The 24,279-nt window shown below is 36.9% G+C and overlaps 2 protein-coding genes across 2 annotated transcripts in view; one reads left to right on the top strand and one right to left on the bottom strand.

The window, feature by feature from the left end:
* The window catches only part of PUS10 (pseudouridine synthase 10), a 65,047-nt gene extending 64,392 nt beyond the window's left edge, over nt 1-655 (bottom strand). The window contains exon 1 of the mRNA XM_037163791.2: nt 399-655. The gene's annotated coding sequence lies outside the window, so the exon portion shown is untranslated. The remainder of the gene's footprint in view (nt 1-398) is intronic.
* Nucleotides 6-22,772, top strand: PEX13 (peroxisomal biogenesis factor 13). Its single transcript, XM_037163820.2, has 4 exons — nt 6-280; nt 11,435-12,126; nt 14,995-15,120; nt 17,203-22,772. Exons 1-4 carry the CDS (start codon nt 189-191, stop codon nt 17,490-17,492), a joined length of 1,200 nt encoding a protein of 399 aa, XP_037019715.2. The 5' UTR covers nt 6-188; the 3' UTR covers nt 17,493-22,772.
* Nucleotides 22,773-24,279: the final 1,507 nt, after the last annotated feature.

The following is a 24,279-nucleotide window of genomic DNA, read 5'->3' on the forward strand; positions in this document are numbered from 1 at the left end:
CATGGATCAGTGGTATCCTCCCACCCTCTGGTCCCAGCTGGCAAAGCAACAGAGCCTCGTCCTGACTGCTGGGCTGGGCGGGGTGAAGGGCTCCGTGCTCTGCCCATTGTGCCTGGTGCGCACGCCGCCACTGCACGGGCGCCGGGTGAGTCCCAGTGCTCGGCAGCAGCAGAACTGAGGTGGAGGAGATGGCGTCCCAGCCGCCGCCTCCCCCCAAGCCCTGGGAGACCCGCCGAATTCCTGGGGCCGGGCCGGGATCAGGACCCGGCCCCGCTTTTCAGTGAGTGTGGGATATTTTAAGCCGTGACTTGGGTGGGCCGGATCAGGGACTTTGGCAGGGGGCGGTTGAGGACGTTTTGGGGGCGAGGTTCCCCTCCCCCTCTCCACCAGTCCCCAACCTGAAGCGGGTTGAGGTGGGCCTTGAGGAGGGGTCCTATAGGGCAGTTTCGACCTTCGACCAGTGTTTCTGATCCGCTGGCTCTTGGTAGCGACGTTTTCCAGGGAGCTCCTGGGTGCCTCTCTGAGTCCTGAGGCACTTAGAATAAAATGGGGTTTCTGTTCGCGGGACACCTTGGCAAGTACCACCTGATCCCCTTCAAAACGACAGATTTTTGATCCGTCGCGAATGACAGTGACATTTGCCCAGCCTCCGCTCCATGGGGAGCAAAGTCTCTCTAAAGCTTTCAACAGCTTCTGGAGGAGTTGGTGAAAGTCCAGATCACTTTTACGCAATTGGAACCTAAGCCTGTAAATCACTTGGCGTTGTTTTCCCGCATAACTCAACAGTGTATCGGGCAGAGATTTGGAAAAGCAACTTTAAAGCGGGAGTTCTAAAGCTAAGGCCTGTGGATGGCCTTTGTGTACAAAATAGTGTGTGATTTCTCTAAGGTCTGCGTTTTTGTTTTTATTTTAATCAGCGTTAAAGGGATCTAAAACTCAAAAAAGGTTCAACTAGATTAAGGGTTAAGAGTTTCATAGCCTTGTGTGTTTTGTTTTGTGTGTATCAGTATATCTTAATTCAGATGATGAAACTGGAATGTCACATATCCTATTACCTAAAAATCCCCAACATACTGGAATATATTTCTCCTATGCTCTAAAATCTTGTAATCTTTTATTTAAACGCTCAGATGCTTGAACACAGTGGCTCCCTAATTTAATAATGATAGATATTTAACAAGTAATAAGCTTTAATTATGCTGTAAAGCTGAGGTGACACTTTCTACTTCCTTTTTATGGTGATTTTACTTATTAAAACTTGGACTGCTCTTTGGAAGAGAGATTTATTCTTGCATCTGTCAAAGTTCTGTTTATGTAAAATTAACCATTTCCCACTCTTCCTTGTGAATTATTTTAAACACCTAGAGATTGGTGGAGAGTAAGATAATGAATACTTGTGTACGTACACATTCACTGCCAGCTTTAAGAAGTAATATTTTGCCAGATTTGCCTGTTTTTTTTTATTAAAATTAAAGAAACAGATAAACCTGCCCATCCTCTCCTGCAGTAACTACCATTTCTATCAGGTGTTTAGTGTACCAAATAGCTTTTATATTTTATGTATATATATATTTTTTAAACTATCATTTTGCAAAATGTTTCCACTAAATATTTTTTATTTTGTGGTTTATTTTGCTCATACATATAGCTGTAGTTCATTTTATTTGCTGTGGAGTGTTCTGTTATGTAAAAAAACAAACTATTGTGTTGTAGGTATTAGAGTATTAGTTGTTAAATATTAAAAACTGCTACAGTGAACATTCTTGTTCCTTTCTCCTTGTTCATTTTTCCAAGGGGGTTTCTAATGTGTTACTAGTAGTGGAATTGCTTGTGGAAGGGTGTGCCTGTCTTCAAGAACTGACTGTTGCCAAGTCATTCCCCAAAGTGGTTGTATATCAGTTTTTACTATTCACTAGCAAAGTTTTCTGTTTTTCTGTATTCTTTCCAGCACTTCATATTGTGGGAATGTAAAAAAATAACTTTTCCTCTCACCTTTTAAAGTTATTCTGGCTGGGCTAATAATCCGATTAACAGAGACGGATGAACTGGAGAAAACTTGTAAATTATTATGGATGTACATGCAGGGGTGCCATAAGAACATGAGGTCCAAAGAGACACTGGGCAGTTAAGGTTTATATGCCATTTTGGACTTTGGGGAAGTGGGGATGGGGGTTGGGGAAGTGGGGATGGGGGTTGATTTGTTTGGGACTTTAAAGGGCAGGAAGGCAATTCACATGGCGATAGAAAGGCAGTTGTCTATCACACACTAGTTTCTATTAAACTCTAGTTATCTATAGTGGTATCTCCCTTCCCAGAGCATAGCCCCTCCTCTATCAAAATTCTTTTTAGGCAATTAGGAGGAAGATCAAAGTTTCTTTCTGAGTCTTTTGTTCCTTAATAACCAGCTTAAAATCAATATCCCAAAAGGCTTATTTGGAAGTGGAAAAATTTTGGTTCCTCACAATGATGTTGTTTTTTTAGTACTGTATTTGGCAATCTAATGGCTGTGAAATGAAATGATATTTCATCATTAATTGACACATATCTGATTTGTAGTGAGATTGAATATCTTTTGAAATGTGTATTAGCCATTTGAGTTTCTTCTGCTGATTTTTTTTTGCCCATTTTTCTGTTGGCTTTATTTTTGCTTATCAATTCATAGGAGTACTTTATTGTTCATACTAAACCTGTTTCTTTGTATGTTTTTAATATCTTTCAGTCTATAGCTTACTTTCTTTATATTCATATTTATCTTTGTTGTACAGATACTTTTAATTTTAACATAGACAAAATTTTCATATTGATTGTGCCTTTTGTGTCTTAGTTAAGAAATCCTTTGTCCTCAAATCAGGAAAAATTTTCACTATATTTTCTTTTAAATGTTCTGCTTTTCACATTTATCTCTGTAATCCACCTGAAGCTGACTTTTTTGTACAAAATCAATGTGAAATAGATAGTCTAATTTCTTTCCATGTGGATAATTTATTGTCCTGTACCATTTATTCATCTATTCCGTACTGGTTTATGATACCGTCTGTGTGATAACAAGTTTTTCTAAATGTGTGGTTCTGTTTGGGGGGCTTCCTGATATATTCTGTTGGTCTGTCTATTCTTATGCTAGCACCATACCGTCTTTATAATAAGTTTTTATACTTAATATATCAAGAACCTTCACACTTTTCTATTCTTCAAAATTGCATTTGTTGACTTCCAGCCAAGATATAGGCATAGGTAGACACACTGTGCCTCCTCTCACAACCAAAATTAAGGACAACAAAAAATTTAGAAACAAAAAAACGAGAACTGACAGAAAATTGAACTGTACGGAAGTCCAACAACCATTCATCGTACGGAAGTCCAACAACCATTCATCCAGACTAGTAAGAGGGACGGAGTTGGTGGCTGGAGACCTGGGCACAGGCAGCGGTTGGCAGACCCCAGGTGCTGAAAGGCAACAGGCAGACCCAGTGACGCGCACAAGGTGACTAGCTGACTGTAGTCACACCAGGTAAACCAGGCAAAAACAGGCAGCAAGACAGACCAAGCAACCCAGGGCGCCAGTGCTGGGAAATAAAGCCTAAAACACCAATTGAAAGCTCTTGTGGGGGTTGAGGTGCTGGGAGAGACTCTCAGACTCACAGAAGAGCTATTTGAAGAGCCCCACAGGGTGCTAGAACATACACAAGCCCACACAACCCGAAGCCAGCACGAGAAGGGCCCAATTTGCTTGTGAGAAGCAGCAGAAGGGACTGAAATCCAAGAGAGAGTGGAGCAAGCACCATTGTTCCCTTTCTGAACCCACCCCCGCATACGGTGTCACAACCCAGCAACTAGGTTGCTCCACCTGGCAAACACCTGAGGCGCCACACCCTCATATGTAACAGGTATGACCAGACCAAAAAATTATGGCTCAAATGGAAAGACAGATCAAAGCCCCAGAACCAATACATCTAAGTGACCAAGAGATAGCCAACCTATCAGATGCACAGTTCAAAGCACTGGTAATCAGGATGCTCACAGAATTGGTTGATTTTGGTCGCAAATTAGATGAAAAAATGAAGGCTACACTAACTGAAATGAAGGAAAATGCACAGGGAACCAATAGTGATGGGAAGAAAACTAGAATTCAAATCATTGGAGTGGACAAGAAGGAAGAAAGAAACAACCAAACATAAAAGAATGCAGAAACAAGAATTCAAAACAATGAGGAGAGGCTTAGGAACCTCCAGGATATCTTGAAATGTTCCAACATCTGAATTACAGGGGTACCAGAAGCAGAAGAGGAACAGCAAGAAATTGATAACTTGAACAAATAATAAAGGAGAATGTTCCCAGTCTGGCAAAGGAGATAGACTTCCAGGAAGTCCAGGAAGCTCAGAGAGTCCCAAAGAAGTTGGACCCAAGGAGGAACACACCAAGGCACATCATAATTACATTAGCCAAAATTAAAATGAAGGAGAGAATTCTAGAAGCAGCAAGAGATAAGGGGACAGTCACCTGCAAAGGAGTTCCCATCACAGTTAGTGGATTTCTCAAAAGAGACCTTGCAGGCAAGAAGGGGCTGGAAAGAAGTATTCCAAGTCATGAAAGGCAAGGACCTACATCCAAGATTGTTCTATCCAGCAAAACTTTCATTTAGAATGGAAGGGCAGATAAAGTGCTTCCCAAATAAGGTTAAGTTTAAGGAGTTGATCATCACCAAGCCCTTATTATATGAAATGTTAAGGAGACTTATCTAAGAAAAAGAAGATAAAAAATATGAATAGTAAAAAGACAGCAAACTCACAGTTATTAACAGCCACACCTGCCCTGGCTGGTGTAGCGCAGTGGATTGAGCACAGGCCTGCGAACCAGAGTATTGGGATTCTATTCCCAGTCAGGGCACATGCCTGGGTTACAGGCCAGTTCTTATCAGGACACACGAGAGGCAGCCATACATTAATAATTCTCTCCTTATCTCCTTCCCTTCCCCTCTAAAGATAAATAAAATCTTAAAAAACAAAACAAAAAACAACCACACCTAAAACAAAAGCAAACTAAGTAAACAACTAGAGCAGGAACAGAACCATAGAAATGGAGATCACATGGAGGGTTAGCAACAGGGGAGTGGGAGGAGGAGAGAAGGGGAAAAGGTACAGAGAATAAGTAGCATAGACAGTAGGTAGAAAATAGACAGGGGAGGGCAAGAATAGTATGGGAAATGTAAAAGCTAAATAACTTATGACACATGAACTAAAGGTGGGGAGTGTGGGTGGGAGGGGGTGTGCAGGGTAGAGAGGAATGAAGGGGGAAATGGGACAACTGTAATAGCATAATCAAGATATTAAAATAAAAAAATCTAAAAATTGCATGTGTTGCATTTAGCTTTCTTTGAAGGACCTACTGAGATTTTTACTGGAACTTTATATTTTATTGGGACTTTTATTTAATGATCAAATAAGTGTTTCCATTTGTGAATATTGTAAAGGTACAATTGGTGAGAATTTTGACCTTGTTTGTATTAAATAATGTTTTGTTATTGTCTCCATGAAGTCCTTTCTCATCTTTTATGAGATAAAGATATATATTCCACATAATTCTGACTTAATTTGTTCTGATGATTTAGTTATAACTAATTGTCTTGTGTTTTGAAAATCTTATTATTTGCAAATAAGCCAGCACAGATGGCCAACATTCTTTATTTCCATTAGTGTCCTTCATTTCCAGCTGGGTCTTTATCATGCTGTTGAGGTCCTCACTAAATTCATTGAGGCATCCTTATAACCAGTGTTTAATCTCTGCATCTGATAGGTTGCTTGTCTCCACTTCGTTTAGTTTTTTTTTCTGAAGTTTTGGTCTATTCTTTCATTTGGTCCATGTTTCCTTGTCTCCTCATTTTGAAAGCCTCCCTGTGTTTGTTTCTATGTGTTAGGTAAAGCTGCTTTGACTCCTGTCTTGGTAGCATGGTCTAACATAGTAGGTGTCCTATAGAGTCCAGTGGCACAGCCCCAAGCTGGATACTGGAGGTGCATCCTTAGTGTGGGCTGAGCACACCCTCCTCTTGTGGTTGAGTTTTGATTACTGTTGGCAGATCAATGGGAGGGATTTGCCCAGGCCAGTCACCTGCAAAGGACTGGCTGGGACCACTGATCACCAACCTCTGCCCTCCAAGGAGGATCAGCTGTGCAGAGGCAGATGTGGTGTGTAGCTGTCCACTGTGTGCACAGGCTCTGGGGTTTACTGGGTGGTGCAGGCCAGGGTCAGCCCCCACCTGTGTTCTGCCCAAAGCCACCCTGCCTGAGCTATAAAGTAATTTGAGATGGCTGCTACTTGTGCTGGGTTTGGAGATTCCCAGTCAAAGCCAAGCCCTGAATCTAGGCTGGCCGCTGCTAGTGTCTGGCCTGGAGCCCCTTAGCAAGTGGTATGGAGGGCTGGGGGCTCACTGAGGCCTGCTGTTTATTGTTAAAAAGGATTTAGGATGTTGTGAAGCATGAGCCAGGACCAGCCATTCATATGGAAAAGCTGGCTGGCCCTGAGTCTCTGGGGATCTCCAGAGCAGGGCAAACAGTATCAGCCAGGCTGATAGAGTCTCTGATATGGCACCAGCCTGCTGGCACTGTGCCTCTGTGGGGGAAGGGTTCAATAAAAGGACAATGCCCCCCCCCTTTCTGTGTAGGAGAAGGCTGTCCCACAGCTCTTGCCTTGATACCAGACACTTCAGTTTCTCCCTGTGTGCAACTGGGGCCTTTCAAACTGCTACCATGGTGCTGGAGCTCAAAAGGAGTGAGTCTGATTAAGTCCCTGTGTGGGTTCTTTAAAAGGAACTGCTTGGGACTCTAGAAGTTTCTTCCACCAACTCAATCCCCACTGGTTTTTGCAGCCAGAAGTTATGGGGTCTTATCTCCCTGGTACTGGAACCCTGACCTGGGGGTCCTGGTGTGGGGCTGGGACTCCTTGCTCCCAATATATCCCTCCCGAATATATATCCACCACGTGTGGGTGAGGGACCAGCCCGTTCCACATCTTGGCCTCTCTCACCCGTCTGGATGGATGTGATTTCTTTAATTCCGTAGTTGTCAGACTTCTATTCACCTCAATTTCTGATGGTTCTGAGTGATGGTTATTTTTAGTTGTAACTCTGACTGATGTAGTTGTGTGTGAAGGTGAGCCGTGTTCATCTATGCCATCTTGACCAGAAATTTGGCCCACATTCTTGTGGCCAAGAATTTGGCCTGTATTGTTCTCACTTTCATTGGAATGCTTCTCAAGTCTCACAATTAAGTATAATGTTTGATTTTTGTTTTTGATAGATTTCTTATTGAACTTCTAGCTCTCTGCCTTGCTCAGATTTTTATTACAAAGAAATACTAGATTTTATGAATAACTATTCTGTCTATTGAGATCATTGTGTGCATTTTTAGTTTAATATGAAAATGTGGTTTACTGTATCAGTTAACTTTCTACTGTTGAATCATCTTTGCATTTCTGAATGAACTCTGCTTAATTGTGATGATTTTGTAAAATACAATGCTAGGATCTGTTCTGATATTTTAAGATCTTTACATATATGTTCCTAGGTGAAGTAGGCCTATAATTTATTTCTTTGTACTATCATATTTTTCTGGCTTTGTATCAAAGCTGTATAACTTAAAGAAATTTTTCTGTTTAGTCTAATTTTTATTCCTTTATAGGTAGGTTATCTTTTCCTTAAGAGCCTTTAAGATTTCACCTGACACTTTGGTTCTCTGCTAGGAGGACCACTCTGATAGAGCCTTTTATGCTCTATCACAGTGTGAATATGCACACACATATTTAAACCTTTTTTTTCTTCTGCTCAGAACCCATAGTGCTTAGTCTAAAGATACATGTCTTTATTTAATTCAGGAAAATTCTTATCAGTTGTATCTTTTAAAAAAGATTTTATTTATTTATTTTTAGAGAGGGAAAGGGAGGGAGAAAGAAAGACAAACATCGTTGTGTGGTTGCCTCTTGAGCACCCCCTACTGGGGACCTGGCCAGCAACCCAGGTATGTGCCCTGAATGGGAATTGAACCAGCAACCCTTTGGTTCACAGGCTGGCATTCAATCCACTGAACCATACCAACCAGGAATCCCAGTTATATTTTTAAATATTGAGTACTTAATCTTTCCCATCTCTTCTGGAACTCCTATTAAACATTGTATCAGGGATAGTTTCTGCTGTAAGTAACAATATCTGGCCCACTGTACTTTGGCATTTATTGTTTAGTTAACAAGAAGTGTAGAGATCTGTCGACTCAAATTGTCATCAAGGGGTCTACTTTTTTTTTTCTGACTTCCTTTTTTTTTTAACCTGTGAGCTTTCTAACAGTTTTGGCCATCTGTGTTATTTCTACTCCTTCGAAAGGAATCTCTTTATCCTCTGGCTGCTTTCCAGATTTCTCTCTGTTTTTGGTTTTACAAAAGTGATGCTTTTCTGAGCATTACTGTGGTTTTCTTTAGTCATTTTAGGTGAGATTTATAGAGATATTTGAATCTGACTTGATGTCTTTCATTAATTTTAGAAAAGTCTCATCCATTATCTCTTTAAATATTGCTTCTGATCATCATTTTACTCATTTGTCTCCAATTACATATATGCTCTGTATTTCACTATATACCCTGTCTTACCATCTTTTTTTTTTTCATATGTATGTATGTATGCTTTGGTTACTCGTGCTTCATTCTCAGTGTTTTCTTCCAAACTTTTTTCTAGTTCATTGATATTTTTCTTTAAGGGTGTCTAATCTGAAATTAAACTAGTCATTGAGTTTATGGTTTCAGGTATTTGTTTTTCTTTTCAGTTTTAGAATTTCCCTTTGGTTTTGCTTTATAGTTTCTATTTTCTGAAAAATTTCAGTCTTGTCCATTTTCCTTGAATATATTGATCATAGTTGTTTAAAGTTTGACTAATAACTCCATTATCATTACCCACTGTGGATCTCTTTGTATTGCCTAATGTCGCTTTTTTTAAACATGTAATTTTGTTATCATATAGGCCTAATTATTTTTTATTGAAAGCTGAACATTGTATATAGTCAATTTTAAACTGTTTGAGGCCTAGGTGGTAACTTGCTCCAGTGAGTTTTACTTTTGACAGGCACGTTGGGCCACTGGCAATCTAGGATCATTTGAATCCAATCATGATTGAGCTCATTTGAAGCTGTGGTTTCAGTTCCTACTAGGACTAGTCTATTTCCTATAACCCTTACCCTTACTCCTAGTGTATGTCTCTTTAAAGGCCCAGTCCATAGTATGGGGATTTATGTTGGCCCTCTTTTTCAAGGGTTCTAAACTCTAATTTTGTCTCTTTAGCCCAAGGAGTCTATTAAAACCAAGGCTCTGCTTCTCATCCTGTCAGCCATGTCTCCCAGAATTGGCCCTTGTCACTTGAGAAATATCTCAAAGTGGGCTCTCTGGGTTTTCTCTTCTTCATGGTTGTTGGCTCCAAAATTCCTCAGTTGGCACTTTTATATATTTTCTAGCTTTTCTAGTTATTTTTAGTGCAAAGCTTAGTCTGATTCCAGGAATACCATTGCTTGAAATGGAATTCCCTATGTTCCGTATTTCTATTTTGTGCCTTAGGTTTTGTTTTGTTTTGTTTTTCCTTGCCTCATAGTTGCAAGATAAGCCCTGTGGTTGTGGGCATCATGTCTAAGATCTGTACTGAAAATTTTTTTCATATTAACATGTTTTCATTTCATTTTAACTTGTATTTCAAAAGATTTATTGCTTTATTGTCTCTTTGACCATCTTAAACATATTTAGAATCTTTATTGTGCTATTATATAAAATTAATTTTTCCTTGAATGAGTTTTCATTCTTTTTTTAATCCTCAACCAAGGATATGTTTTTATTGATTGTAGGAAGAGGGGGGAGGGGAGAGAACGAGAGAGAGAGAGAGAGAGAGAGAGAGAGAAACATGGATGTAAGAGAAATATCACCTGGTTGCCTCCCATACATGCCCCAAACTGGGAATTGAACCCACAACCTAGGCATGTACCCTGAGCAGGAATTGAACCCATAGCCTTTTGGTACACAGGATCATGTTTCAATCACCTAAGCCATCTGGTCAGGGCTTCTCCTCAATTCTGTATAAGGAGCCAGTTCAACCTTGATACCCAAACGTGACAAAGACAGTAAAAAGCAAATTAGGACATTCTCACTTATAAAATAGATGCAAAAATATATTTAACAAAATACTGGCAAACCAAATCAGGAATAAATATTGGCTCTTCAGTTTTACTTCAGGAATGTAGGTTGGCTGTAACATTTGAGTATTAATGTAATTCATCATATTAAGAGAATAAAGAAGAAAAATCATAATCATCTTAAATGCTGAGAAATTATTTGATCCAGTGTTATATTTGTGGTAAAAAAAAAAACTCTTAACAAATAGAAATAGAAAAGCAAGTACTAAAGTTACAACATAGTGCATAATGGTGAGCTGCTGAAAACTTTAAGATCAGGAATGAGACAAGGATGCCTGCTACCATTACCGTTCAAGAGTATACTGCATGTCCTAGACATAAAGTGTAAGAATTAAAAAGAAGAAGAAATAAATCTTATCAGTGTTCATATACAATGTGACTATAAATTCTTAAGATTCTAGAAAATCCAAGAGAAGAATGCACAAGATGGCTGGATATAAGGACCATATTTTTTAATCAATTATTTCTACATAACAGTAACAAAGTAAAATTTTAGAAAGATACCATGCACCAAAAAATGAAAAATAAAAAAATACCTCCATGTAGTAAACTATAAAACATTAGACTCAATAAAGTTATTTTTAAAAATCATTTTTGAGAAAAATCTTTAACATACCTAAATAAATGGAACATATATTGTATTTGTAGGTTGAAACTCTCAGTATTATAAAGATGTCAGTTACCTCAAATTAACCTACAGATTCAGTGTAATCCCAAACAGAATCTTAATATGGTTTTGGTGGGGAGACAGGGTTATAGAACTTTTAGCTCTGATTCTAAAATGTATGTGGAAATTCAAAGGGTCATACAGTCAAAGCATTCTTGACGATGAAGAACATTATGGGAGAACTTGTTTTATTGGATACTAAGATCTATTATAAAACTGTAATAATTATGATACTGTCATTTAGGTACAAGGATGGACAAATATCTAGCAGCCAACTCTGAGAAAGTGGACAGGTGTCTTTAAAAAAAACTACAGAACAGATTGAAGATAGTACTAATAATGCCAACATAAATAAACTAGAATATAATGTTCATTCAGCTGTTTTATGCATTTTCTCTTAACACTGAGATTCTAACCAACTAGATATTAACAGATTAATCCTTACTGTTAACATATCTTCAGTAGAACCTCATTGCACTAGTTATAGGAGGTATTTAATAGTTAATTTAGATTAAGGCTGTTGTGTTTAAGTTACTGTTTTGAATCTTTTTTGGTTTAGATCTGCTGATTTGGGTCCTACTTTACTGACAAGACCTGGACAACCAGCACTTACCAGAGTGCCCCCACCTATTCTTCCACGGCCATCACAGCAGACAGGAAGTAATCCGAACACTTTCAGACCAGCTTACAGCTCATTTTCTTCAGGATATGGTGCCTATGGAAATTCATTTTATGGAACCTATAGCCCTTATAATTATGGATATAATGGGTTAAACTATAACCGCCTCCGTTTAGATGATCTTCCGCCTAGTAGATTCGTTCAGCAAGCTGAAGAAAGCAGCAGAGGTGCATTTCAATCCATTGAAAGTATTGTACATGCATTTGCTTCTGTCAGTATGATGATGGATGCTACCTTTTCAGCTGTGTATAATAGTTTTAGGGCTGTATTGGATGTAGCAAATCATTTTTCCCGATTAAAAATACACTTCACAAAGGTTTTTTCAGCTTTTGCATTATTTAGGACTATAAGGTATCTTTATAGACGGTTACAGTGGATGCTAGGTTTAAGAAGAGGCTCTGAGAATGAGGACCTGTGGGCAGAAAGTGAAGGAACTGTGGCTATGCTTGGTGCGGAGGACAGAGCAGCTAACTCAGCAAAATCTTGGCCAATATTCTTATTCTTTGCTGTTATCCTTGGTGGTCCTTACCTCATCTGGAAACTGCTCTCTACCAACGGTGATGAAATAACAGGTAAGAGTAAAAGAAAGGATTCAAAAACCATATAACAATCTCAGATTTCAAGGACAGATTTATTAAATTAGCGTTCTTTATGTTTTTTAATTTAATTTTTGATGCAGTTATATTTTTAGTTAAGAAATTCAAAACTGGAAGAGAAATATATAGCAGAAACAGGTTTCTTGATTTATTCATTGTTCAATCAGTGTAATAATACACATTACCTAACTACTGTTTACAGGATATTGAACTTGATGTTACTAAGTATGTAAAGATATATACGATGTAATCTCTCTCTTTTGCTAAAACTTGTTGGCAGGGAGGTAGGTAAGACGCATACACAGGTAATTGTAATGAGGCAGAAAGACTGTGATAAGGAATGTGACAGGGAAAGACAGGTTTATTGTGCCTTTTTATATGCAAAACACTGCTAGGTATTTTGTGTATTTTATGTCATTTAATTTTTACAATAACCCTAAGAGATATAAGTAATCTTCGCTTTGCAAGTGACAGAACTAGGGTTTAGAGAAGTTGCTTGCCCAGGGTGACATCTTTAATAAGGTTAAACCAAAAACAAAACTAGGACTATTTGTTAAGTTTCTACTCTGTCAACTGGTACAGACTGCTATCTCAATTTTAAAAAGTAAAGCTTTTTTATTATTTTATTTTTTTCTGTTGGTATCCAAGAAGTAGCATATAAGGTAGATTTTTGAAAGACAGGTGACAACTTTGAACAAAAGTACATACGCAGGAAATAGGATATTTGTTTAGCAGCTGTCCCACAGAATAGAATAAAAGGATAATAAATAAGGCTGAGAAATGAGGGTGGAGGCTAATAATGGAAGATCTTAATCTTTATTTAGTAAGGGAAGGATTTGTGTGTGTGTGTTTAAACAGACTTATTACATATATATATAGTGTTCTTTTTAAAAAATTGATTTTATAGAAGAAGGGGGAGAAAGAAGCATAGATTTATTGTTCCACCTATTGATGCATTCATTGGTTGATTCTTATATGTTCTCTGACTGGGGATTGAACCCACAACCTTGACATATCAGGGTGATGCTCTAACCAACTGAACTACCTGTCCAGGGCATGTAAACAGTGTTCTGATGAAGTTAATCAGTCTCAAGTGTTTAAGATAGATCAGTACAGGTTAGAACAAATTGAAATTGGTTGGTAAGGTTCATAAAGAATGTTAGGTTATGTTTATCTTTGTATCCCCAGAAGCTAACAACCTGCTTAGGACATAGAAGGTGCTTAATAAGTGTTTATTAACATGAGGATATCGGTTATGATGCTTTTGCAGTTGACTGGAGTAGAAATAATGAAGGCCTAAATTAGGATATATGAAAAGCAGGACTCAACAAATTTAGTTACCCACTGGATAGGTGTGGTACATAAAGGGAAAGGTGGAATCAAAATGCCCTAGACCCTTAAACTTGGGTTATTAGAGAAATCAGTGTTTCATTCATCAATTCAATAAACATTTTTTAGAACTACTATTCTAGGAGTTTAGAATATAGTAGTAAATAAAATATTATAAGAAAATGCCTGCCCTTCTGACTCTCCGGGGAAGACAGCAATAAACCAAGCTAAAATATATACAGTTGACCTTTGAACAACACAGATTTGAACTTCAGGGTCCATTTATATGCTGATTTTTTTCAGCCTTTCCTATATGTGGGTTTTGAATCTGCAGGTTTGAATCCACAGATTCAATCAGCCATAGGTCAAAAACTGTTTTTTGCATTCCCAACCATGGATGATTCGAAGGGCCAACTATAAAGTCACAAGATACACATGGACTTTGGACTGCACGGGACGGGATGGGGAGAGGGGGATGTCAGCACTCCTAACCCCTGCATTGTTCAAGGGTCATCTATAGAAGTCAGAAGGTAGTAAGTGCCTTTGGGAAAAGCAAGGATGAGTGTTACGTAACCAGGGTTAGGAAGTGAGATTACAGTGCTCCGCCAGTCTGGGAACAGCAAAGTGCAAAGGTATTTAAGTGGTAGTGTGCCCGGTATGTCATGTGAACAGCAAGGGAGCCCGTGGGAAAGGAACAAAGTCTGAGTAGCAGGAAATGAGGGAGGGAAGAATGCAGTGTTGGGGACATCCATGCAAGTGCAAAGGAAATTTCTATATTTCACATTCCATTGAACTATACACTTGAGAAGCTTCCACTTAATGTTCATTTGGAAATTACTAATCTCTCATGTAATGACATGGTAAAAGTTATTGCAAAAGAATTTAACAGAATTCTACTCTATTCACCTTATGGGTGAATATGCTTAGTTAAAACCACAAGTTCATTGGACTGATAATCAGGATTTGTCAGTACCTGTCTGTGCAAAACACATTTTCAAAGACGAAATACCTCAAATCTTTATGAATGAGCATTAACAGATGAATATTTGCACTTGATATGACAGGAAACACTGCCTTTGAACTGCCAAAATCCCATTCTTCTCAGTAGTAGACCTGTATTAGTTTTTTAAACTCAATTTTTATTACATTTGAGTTTTGTCAAAAAATTATGGAAAAGTTATTTCTCTCACTGTATAAGTAACTACAGTATCTTCCGTTTGCTTCATGACCTGCAGAGCCTAAAATATTTACTACCTGACCCTTTATAGAAAAAAATTTGCCAAACCTTGGCTCAAAGTAAGGGAGCTAGAATTTCGAGCTTGAAGAAAAGGGAAAAGTTCATAATAGATACCCTAGTGAACATGCTGTTGATTTTATATCATGTTAATTATAGAATTTACTGTAGGAGGAGACTTTTCTTGGCAAATAAATGTGTGCAGTTTGCAAACCATGGCCAGCGAAATAACTTCATTTTTTTTGTAAGTTTTACTAACCAAATCTTAATTTGGTTTATAGACAATACCAACTGGGCAAGTGGTGAGGATGACCATGTAGTTGCTAGAGCAGAATATGATTTTGCTGCTGTATCTGAAGAAGAAATTTCTTTTCATGCTGGTGATATGCTGAACTTAGCTCTCAAAGGTAACAAAATATGAATAAATTGAAATTATCTGTGAAGTTTTAGAAATTATAAGTGTAATATTAAAAACTACAACAAGAGGTATTGGTTATTGTTGATCAACTTAAAGTAGTTACTAGGATTTCTCTTTCGTGTCTATTTAGAACTTTGGGGTTTGGGTGGTGGTGGAAAAATATCCCAACAAAGTTGTTCCAATAATATTTGACTGAGATAAGGAGTTTGTTTATACAATCTCTTCTAAACCCAAAACACTTGAATTCCAAACTCTGTTAATCCCCACACAAAAACATGGGGTAAACACTAAATACAACAAATCTAACAATGAAATTATCTAGTGTTACTTAAACATCCGTTTCCTTCTTTAATTGCTGAGGCTGATATTGCTTTCTTTCTTACTTAAATAGTGTTTACTTCAGAAACTTCAACTTGAGTATTTTAGGAATTACTGTCATGAAGTATTTAGACTAGGTCACTCACAGTTTTTAATTGCTCCAGGCAAAATGATTTTTTTCTTTAGCTATCCCCAGTATTGATGAACAGAATTTTTGTTGATTTACAAAGAAAGATCTTTTGTGTGTTTTTGAAGATTCCAGTTTGCTGCAAAAAGTCACATAGTTGGTAAAGATACTAGTAATAATAATAACAACCCTTAAAATAATAATGCTGTGAAGTGCGAACTGTTAACTATCCTGTCCCTGTTTTATACATGAGAAAACTAAGACTCAGAATTCTGAGTAAATTGCCCAGTATCACAAAACTAAGATGTAGTGGAGCTGGACTTTGAACTTAGGTTTATCTGGCTTTGGAAACCTATGCTTTTAAATGCTTGGGCTGTTTTCTGTATAATCTATTAATAGGAGCTTTTGCCTTTAATTGCTTTTAGTCGCTCTTTACATAAAGAAAAATACCATAGATATTCAAATTATTAGTTTAATGTGTAAATAATTAAAAATTTGGGATCAAATTTGTTAAATCTCTACCACATCCCCTCATACACAAAATCTTGGCTTCTAGGTGTTCTATCCATATTTTCCTTCTAGTGAGAGCCACACCTTACTATTTCGGATTTCAAAAGGACTTTTTTATAGGGTTTGTTGTTAAAGATAGGACCAGTACAGATAATTAGTTTAAATTACTCTAAATAAAGAATAAAAAAGGTGTCTTTCAGTTACATTACAATGATTCAGAAAAACGTCTTATATTATTTTTCTCCTAATATTGCCTCCTAACACTTTGGCTTTGCTTCTTTGCTTTCTTTCATCACTCAAGTAAAGTATATTTGCACATTTAGAACGAAATCAATCACAGACATGGTTAATTTGTTTTATATTTTTATAGCATATTAAACATTAAAATGTCACATTGTACCTAAACTATAATATTGAACTAAACTGTAACAGTTTAACAGCTTTTTAAAGACATGGATAAAATAGAATACAAAATTGAATATATTAAATAATACAAAATACAAAATATAAAATGGAATATATTAAATAATCTTTCCTACTTTAAGCTTAGGTTAGTTCCTTTAACTTTTTTCATATGGCTAGAGGTAACAGAGGTCTTCATTTTTTGCCCATCTTGGATTAAAATTAACATTCACTGTCTCCATGCTTATCCCTCATAATCACAAGGGATAAATTTTACATTTTGGCTAAAAGTATGTAAAGAAAGCTGGCTTATGTGAAAGTATATATTTATTTTCTATACTTATGCCTGACTTACCTGCTAAGAAGGATTGAGAAATTTATTTCTCAAATTCCAATTTACAATATGAAAGATGTTGATGTTAGTTTTCAGCTTTTAGGATAGCTGAATCTCATTACTCTATAAATGGACCAACTGACAGAAGCTTTTATGTTCTTCAAGGTTGAAAATATATTTAGTAAGTATAAAATGTATAAATTGTAAGAAGGGACCCTAGAAATGTTGAGCCTGTCATTATTTGATATTGAATGCTTGTATATATACTATTTGTTTATATATTTTATTACATATAGTTGTAATACATGTTTTACCATCAATATAGTCCGTTAAATCTCCAAAGTATGCTGTAATTACAAGGCTGTCTTTTCTTTCATCAGAACAGCAACCCAGAGTGCGTGGTTGGCTTCTGGCTAGTCTTGATGGTCAAACAACAGGACTTATACCTGCTAATTATGTCAAAATTCTTGGTAAAAGAAGAGGTAGGAAAACACTGGAATCCAGTAAAATTTCCACACAGCAACAGTCTTTGACCAATACAACACTAATTAAAGGAGCCACAGCTGCCGATTCTTTGGATGAACAGGAAGCTGCCTTTGAATCTGTCTTTGTTGAAACTAGTAAGGTTCCAGTTGCACCTGATCCCACTGGGACAAGTGGAGATAAATAAGATCTTTGATATCTTTCATGTTTGCCTGCAGTTGAACTGTAGAGTACTTTTTTAAAAATTACTTCTTACAGAGAAATTATTCTACAGTCCTGTGAAAACATTTATTAATTGCTATTCCAGGTGTTTTGCTGCTAGAAATTGTTAAAGTTGTACACTAGTATGTTGATCTAGCGACCTGGTCACATTTTATAAGTGATTGGACCACAAGGATGTTTATTTCACCCAGATTTTAACATTATGGAAACTGGTATCATTTTCATCTTATTAAAACCCTATGTTTATTGAAGGAGTAAAGAGTGATGAACTACAGAATATACTGTTTGCTAAGTAGAAATTATTAATGCTTTTTAAAATTCTACATTACTTACATTGGAATCCTCAGGAATTGAGTGCTACCATGTGAGAACAGGAAAAAAGGCTAATTTTTTTACAACTTATATTGAATAATAAAAATTTTCTGGATCTGTATTACATTCAGTCTTGGGTTGTTTTAGGCAATAATGTTTTTGCCCACTAACAATTGGTACCATCATCTTTTATTGTATTTTCAAAAATATCTTGAAAAGGTTGCTAGAAGCATAGGGAGAGAGATGGTTCTAGAGTGATATTTAGCTTTCATAGTTTTTTCCCTGCTAATAAAAAGGCTGACACTTATCTTTCTTACAGATTATTTCATTTCTTCTGAGGATCAAAGAACTTTTTCTTCTTTGGAATATGACTAGTTTTCGTCCTGTGTAAAACAGGATATAGGAAAGATTTACTTTTCTTTTTCTCCAACCAGACTTAAGTCCTTTGAGTTTGTGTTTAATGATATAATCAGTTCTAGCAGTAATGATTTAAAATCTTCCCATAGATTCTCTGCTTCTAACTAGCAAAATTACTTTTTAGAAATCCATATTCAGGCTATGCATTGAAAATATACATTTTTTAGGTTTAGTTTTTACTAACCTGAATTATCATTTAGCATATGATAATGCTATGTGACTTGTTTTTTGTTTAATAATGATTTTAAATGCAGTTAAATTTCAGTACACTGAATATTTCCACAAAAGAATTGGAAAATTTGTATACTTGCTGTGATCATACTGCAAAGTAATGCTGTCAGGAGTACAGGTATACAAGAATATATTCACAGGTATTGCTGAAAACTTGCAGTTTTTTAATAGAGATTTTGATTTAGTATTTTTATCTTTCTTTTTATAGATTTTATGTTAACCAAATAAGTAATTCTAGAACAGTTCTGGCCAAAACATATAGGAACCAAATATGTACTCAGCATAGAACTTTACTAAAAGCTTCTTGGGAACCTCTCTTTTGAAATGACAATATAATGAGTAACATATTTAAAATACAAATGTTGACCCTATACAGAAAAAAGTAAAAATATAGCAAAGTTTACATATCTTAAGTATGTTTTCTTCTAACACCCAGGTATTAGTTAACCTTTAAGTTGAGATAAAGTTTCCTGTATATTATTTTCCACTTTTGTTCTACAATTAGAGGTTCTGCTGTGTTTTGTTACAGAGTAATCTATGGAGATTTTGTTCTTGAAACAAATTTTTTAAGTTTGGTGTTGAGACATCTGAATTGAATGCTGAGTGAAGTGTACAGGTGAAATGTTGATTGAGTCAGTGCTATTTAAGTTAGAAAAGATAAGTCTTTACAGTAGAATTTGTGACTGATATTAAAGATGTATAGGGAGAAGAGTATAGCACAGAACCAATAACAAGAATAATTTCACTTGTCTTAGGATGTTTATTTTTCAGTTAAGTATGCTGAATTGCAATATATATTATCTGACTGGTAACTATGGGTATGAAAATTCCTTTTCTATTAAAATCTGGAAAAGGAATTTAGGATTCGAATAAGAGGAATTTTATAATCATTTTTTATTATGACAGTTTTGCTGTACTTTTTTAGATGACATGAAATGTAATGTTCAAGGCTTCAATATTGTTATTTTTAGGAACTTACTTAAGAAGTAGTACTTTACAGAAATTACTAACTTAAACCAAAACATTTTCAAATAAAATAATAAATCACAAGTTACAATAAGAAAACAGGTTTTATTTACTAATTTTTTCTGATTTTATTTTGTCGGTTTAGAAAGGAAAAAGTAAGAGGACTGTAAATTTTCATGTTTTAACATTTTATTTATATGGGTATACTTGATTTAATCTGTCAGTGTATCATAATTATACATTTACTTTAATATAACTGTCCTTCATCTTGTGCTTTAATGGAAAAAAGAACATAAATTGAATGCAGTTAAATTTTATTTTTAAAAGTTACCCTTATTGGGCAAATAAAAATACATTAAACTTGATTGATGTTCTTTGAAGATAAAACTGTTAATTCTTTTTGCAGGATTGGAATTGATATAAAAAGTTTCTTTTTTTTTATTTCATTGTATGTATTAACTGCAAACCAGTGTGTCTGTTTTGTTTCCTTGTGAGTTAAAGAAAAGTATTAAATTTACATTTATATATAAATTATCAAGAAGGTAAGTTAAATAAAAATAAGACCACAAATCTAGGTTTTGGAATCTAATCTGGACACCACTACTACTTACTATAAGATTTAACTTGCATGAGTTTTAGTTTCCTCATTGATAATGTTGAGCATAGCTACATCTGCCTCAAATGAGAGAGCTTTTTTTCACAAATAGGATTTTTTATTTGTCACCATTAATCTTAATTTTAAACAGATGCTTGAACTGAAAGCTCATTATCTATCAGCTTGTTCAATGTTAGCACTTGTCTCGTCACCCATAGCTTTTCCAGAACTGCTACATTCATTGTGAAGTTCTGTGAATTTTCCCAGTTCAAACTTGAGCTTCTTTATTTTTTAGCATTTGGCTTTTCTAACAAAGACATGATGGAATGGTTAAATAGATCGGCAAGCCTTTTCTGTGTCTTTTCCAGTGCTATCTGGAATCAATTTATTGACCACTTCTTTAACGTCATTTGTTTGTACCTCTCAGGTCATTGCCATAATCTTTTTCTAGGTTTGGTGGACCTGTTGATGCTGAGCATAAGAGGTTTTCAGAATCTAATTGTTGCATTTTTTTTAGTAAAACCAGCATAGAACTGATGAAGCAAATACCCATCAATAATCTTGATATCAATCAACATGAGTTTAATTCATGACCTGCCATATTTTGACCATGGAGCACATTTTGTCATGGGTAAGATCCATGCCATGGAAATTAGGCAGTGTTTGTGCTGAATGTCATCAGTAATTACCTCGGATTTTCTATATGCAACTACATCATTCTGCAGATCAGCTAGGCTCACCTTAAAAACACAACCCTTGAGACCATCAGAGTGTGATTTTGGTTTCTTGTGTTCTCATGACTAGTGTTTTTCCAGTATTTCTCATATTGAGCATAGCTGGTACTTTCATATTATACCAATCTTTCATAGAAAATGGGTTGACCATTTTTTTCTTGGCTTTTGTAAGGTACTTGTTCTTGTCAACCACCGTATGCTATTCAGATTGCCAAAAGGGAGGAAATTGAGAGTGTTTTTTAAAAATATAAAGCACAGGCTGGGATGGGAGAAATAGACAAAAAATGTACTTGAAAATAAAATTAAAATAAAAAAAAAAAGAAAGGCATAATGTCCCTGGAAACATAGTGTTTTCACCTATGCTTTTGAAGTATTTTTCTAAAATGTCACTTTTGGGTCTGGTTCTTTTCAAAGACTAGGTAAATGAACTTGCTGTCCGACAATCAGTGAAGAACCAGGCACCAATACATCCTTATCAAAAAAAATAATAAAAATAAAAATATAAAGCACAATCCATAGTTCCAGCCAATATGGGGGCATAGGTGGATACACTGTGCCTCCTCACACAACCAAAAGAAGGACCACAAAAATTTAAAAACAAAAAACAGCCAGAACTGACAGAAAGTTGAACTGTATGGAAGTCCAACAACCAAGGAGTTAAAGAATAAACATTCATCCAGACGGGTAGGAGGGGTGAAGAAGGGCAGCCAGGCAGAGAGGACTTGTGGCAAGGCAGTGTGTGAAGGACACGGCAAGGTGGCAGCTGGTGGAGGTGGTGGTCCCACATTCACGTTCAGATAAACTGGGAGGAACAACTGGTGAGTAAGACAGACCATGCAACCGAGGGCTTCAGTGCCGGGAAATAAAGCATTAAACCTCTAGTTGAAAACACTGGTGGGAGTTGAGGCAGCAGTGGGAAAAACTCCCAGCCTCACACGAGAGTTTGTTGGAGAGCCCCACAGGGTCCTAAAATGTACACAAGCCAATCCACCAGGAAACAGCACCAGAAGGGCCTAATTTCATTGTGGGTACTGGGGGAAGTGACTGAAAACCAGCAAAGAGCAGAGCAAGCACCACTGTTCTTTCTCAGACTCCTCCCCAACATACAGTGCCACAACACAGTAATGTAAATTGCCTCACCCTGGTAAACACCTAAGGCTCTGCCCCTTATGTGTAGCAAGCTCACCAAAACAAAAAATGGCCCAAATGAAAGAACAGATCAGAGCTCCAGAAAAAATACAACTAAGCGATGAAGAGATAGCCAACCTATCAGGTGCACAGTTCAAAACACTGGTAATCACCATGCTCACAGAATTGGTTGAATATGCTTGCAAACTAGATGAGAAAGTGAAGGCTATGCTAAGTGAAATAAAGGAAAATATACAGGGAGCCAACAAAGATGAGAAGGAAACTGGGACTCAAATCAATGGAGTGGACCAGAAAAAAGAAACATTCAACCAGAAAAGAGTGGAGAAACAAGAATTTAAAGTTGGACCCAAGAAGGAACACACCAAGGCACATCAGAATTACATTAGCCAAGACTAAAGAGGAGAGGATCTTAAAAGCATCAAGAAAAAAGGAGACAGTTCCTACAAAGGAGTTCCCATCAGACTGTCAGCTGATTTCTCAAAAGAGACTTTGCAGGCAAGAAGGGGCTGGAAAGAAGTATTCCAAGTCATGAAAGGCAAGCACCTACATCCAAGATTACTCTATCCAGCAATGCTTCCTTTTAGAATGGAAGGGCAGATAAAGTGCTTCTCAGATAAGATTAAATTCAAGGAGTTGATCATCACCAAGCCCTTATTATATGAAATGTTAAAGGGATTTATCTAAGAAAAAGAAGATAAAAATATGAATACCAAAATGACAACAAACTCACAGTTATTAAACACTACACCCAAAACAAACAGCAAACAACTAGAAGAGGAACAGAATCACAGAAATGGAGATCACATGGAGGGTTAGCAACAGGGGAATTGGGAGGAGGAGAGTGGGGGGGGGAGGTAGAGATAATAAGTAACATAAGTGTAGGTAGAAAATAGACGGGGGGAGATTAAGAATAGTATAGGAAATGTAGAAGCCAGAGAACTTAACAGGTATGACCAATGGACATGAACTAAAAGGTTGGGGAATGTGGGTGGGAGAGTGCAGGGCAGAAGGTAATAAAGGGGAGAAAATGGGACAACTGTAATAGCATAATCAGTAAAACATAAAAATACAAAATATATATATACATATTTGCTATATATGCGTATATCACAATAAAAAGTAAGATGTTATAGCAGTTACATGTTTTATGAATGTTTTCGTGTAGACTTCAGCCAAGATGGAGGTATAGGTAGGGACACTTTGCTTCCTTGCACAACCAAAAGGAGGACACCACCAATTTAAAAATAAAAAACAAAGAACTGCCAGAAAATCAAATGGAAGTCTGACAATCAAAGAGTTAAGGAAGAAACAATCGTTCCTACTGGTAGGAGTAGTGGAGACAGGCAGCAGGGGTGGAGAGGACACACAGCAAGGTGGTGGCTGGCAGACCAAGCAGTTCCACATTCACACGTGGATAAACCAAGAGGAACAACTGGGGAGTGAGATAGACCACACAACCCAGGGGTCTAGCACATGGAAATAAATCCTCAAGACCTCTGACTGTAAAAACCTGTGGGGTTTACAGTGATGGGAGAAACTCCTGTCCTTGCAGGAAGTCTGTTGAAGGGACCCACATGGTCCTAGAATGTACACAAACCCACCCACCCAAGAATCAGCACTATAAGGGCCCTATTCACTTGTGGACAGCAGGGAAAGTCACAAAGTGGGGTGAGAGCTGAGCAAGCACCATTGTTCCCTCTCTGACTCCCCCCCCCACACACACACAGTGCCACAACACAGCAATGTGGGTTGCCCCACCCTGACAAATACCTAAGTTTCCACCTCTTACAAAGTAGCTGGTAGGCCAAGGTAAAGAAATGCAGCCCAAATGAAAGAACAGATTAAAACTCCAGAAAAAGAACTAAGCAACAAAAGAAATAGCCAACCTATTAGATGGAGAGTTCAAAACGCTGGTAATCAGGCTGCTCACAGAAATGATTGCGCATGGATGCAAAATAAAGGAAGAAGTAAAGGCTATACAAAATAAAAACAGTGAAAGAAAGGAAAATGGGGCTCAAATCAACAATTTGGAGGGGGGGGAATCCAGCTGCAACAGAATGAAGAAACAAGAATTTAAAAAAAAAATAAGGACAGGCATAGGACCTTCTGGGACAACTTTAGACATTGCAACATCCGAATCATAGGCCTGCCAGAAGAAGAGAAAGAGCAAGAAATTGAAAGCTTATTTGAACAAATAATTAAGGAAAACTTCCCCAATCTAGTGAAGGAAGTAGACATGCAAGTCCAGGATGCTCAGATAGTCCCAAAGAAGCACACACCAAGACACATAATTACATTACCTAAGATTAAAGATAAGGAAAATCTTAAAAGTAGCGAGAGAAAAGGAG

This window comes from Artibeus jamaicensis, unplaced genomic scaffold (genome assembly GCF_021234435.1).
Source record: "Artibeus jamaicensis isolate MK-2021 breed Jamaican fruit bat unplaced genomic scaffold, CSHL_Jam_final contig_465, whole genome shotgun sequence".
NCBI classification, from domain to species: Eukaryota; Metazoa; Chordata; class Mammalia; order Chiroptera; family Phyllostomidae; genus Artibeus; species Artibeus jamaicensis.

What these genes read in the sequence shown, in the direction of transcription:
- PEX13 (XM_037163820.2), top strand. Translation starts at nt 189, where the DNA reads ATGGCGTCCCAGCCGCCGCCTCCCCCCAAGCCCTGGGAGACCCGCCGA. An exon ending in CAACGGTGATGAAATAACAG is followed by an intron (nt 12,127 to 14,994) that starts GTAAGAGTAAAA and finishes TTTGGTTTATAG; the next exon opens with ACAATACCAACTGGGCAAGT. An exon ending in GCTGAACTTAGCTCTCAAAG is followed by an intron (nt 15,121 to 17,202) that starts GTAACAAAATAT and finishes TTCTTTCATCAG; the next exon opens with AACAGCAACCCAGAGTGCGT.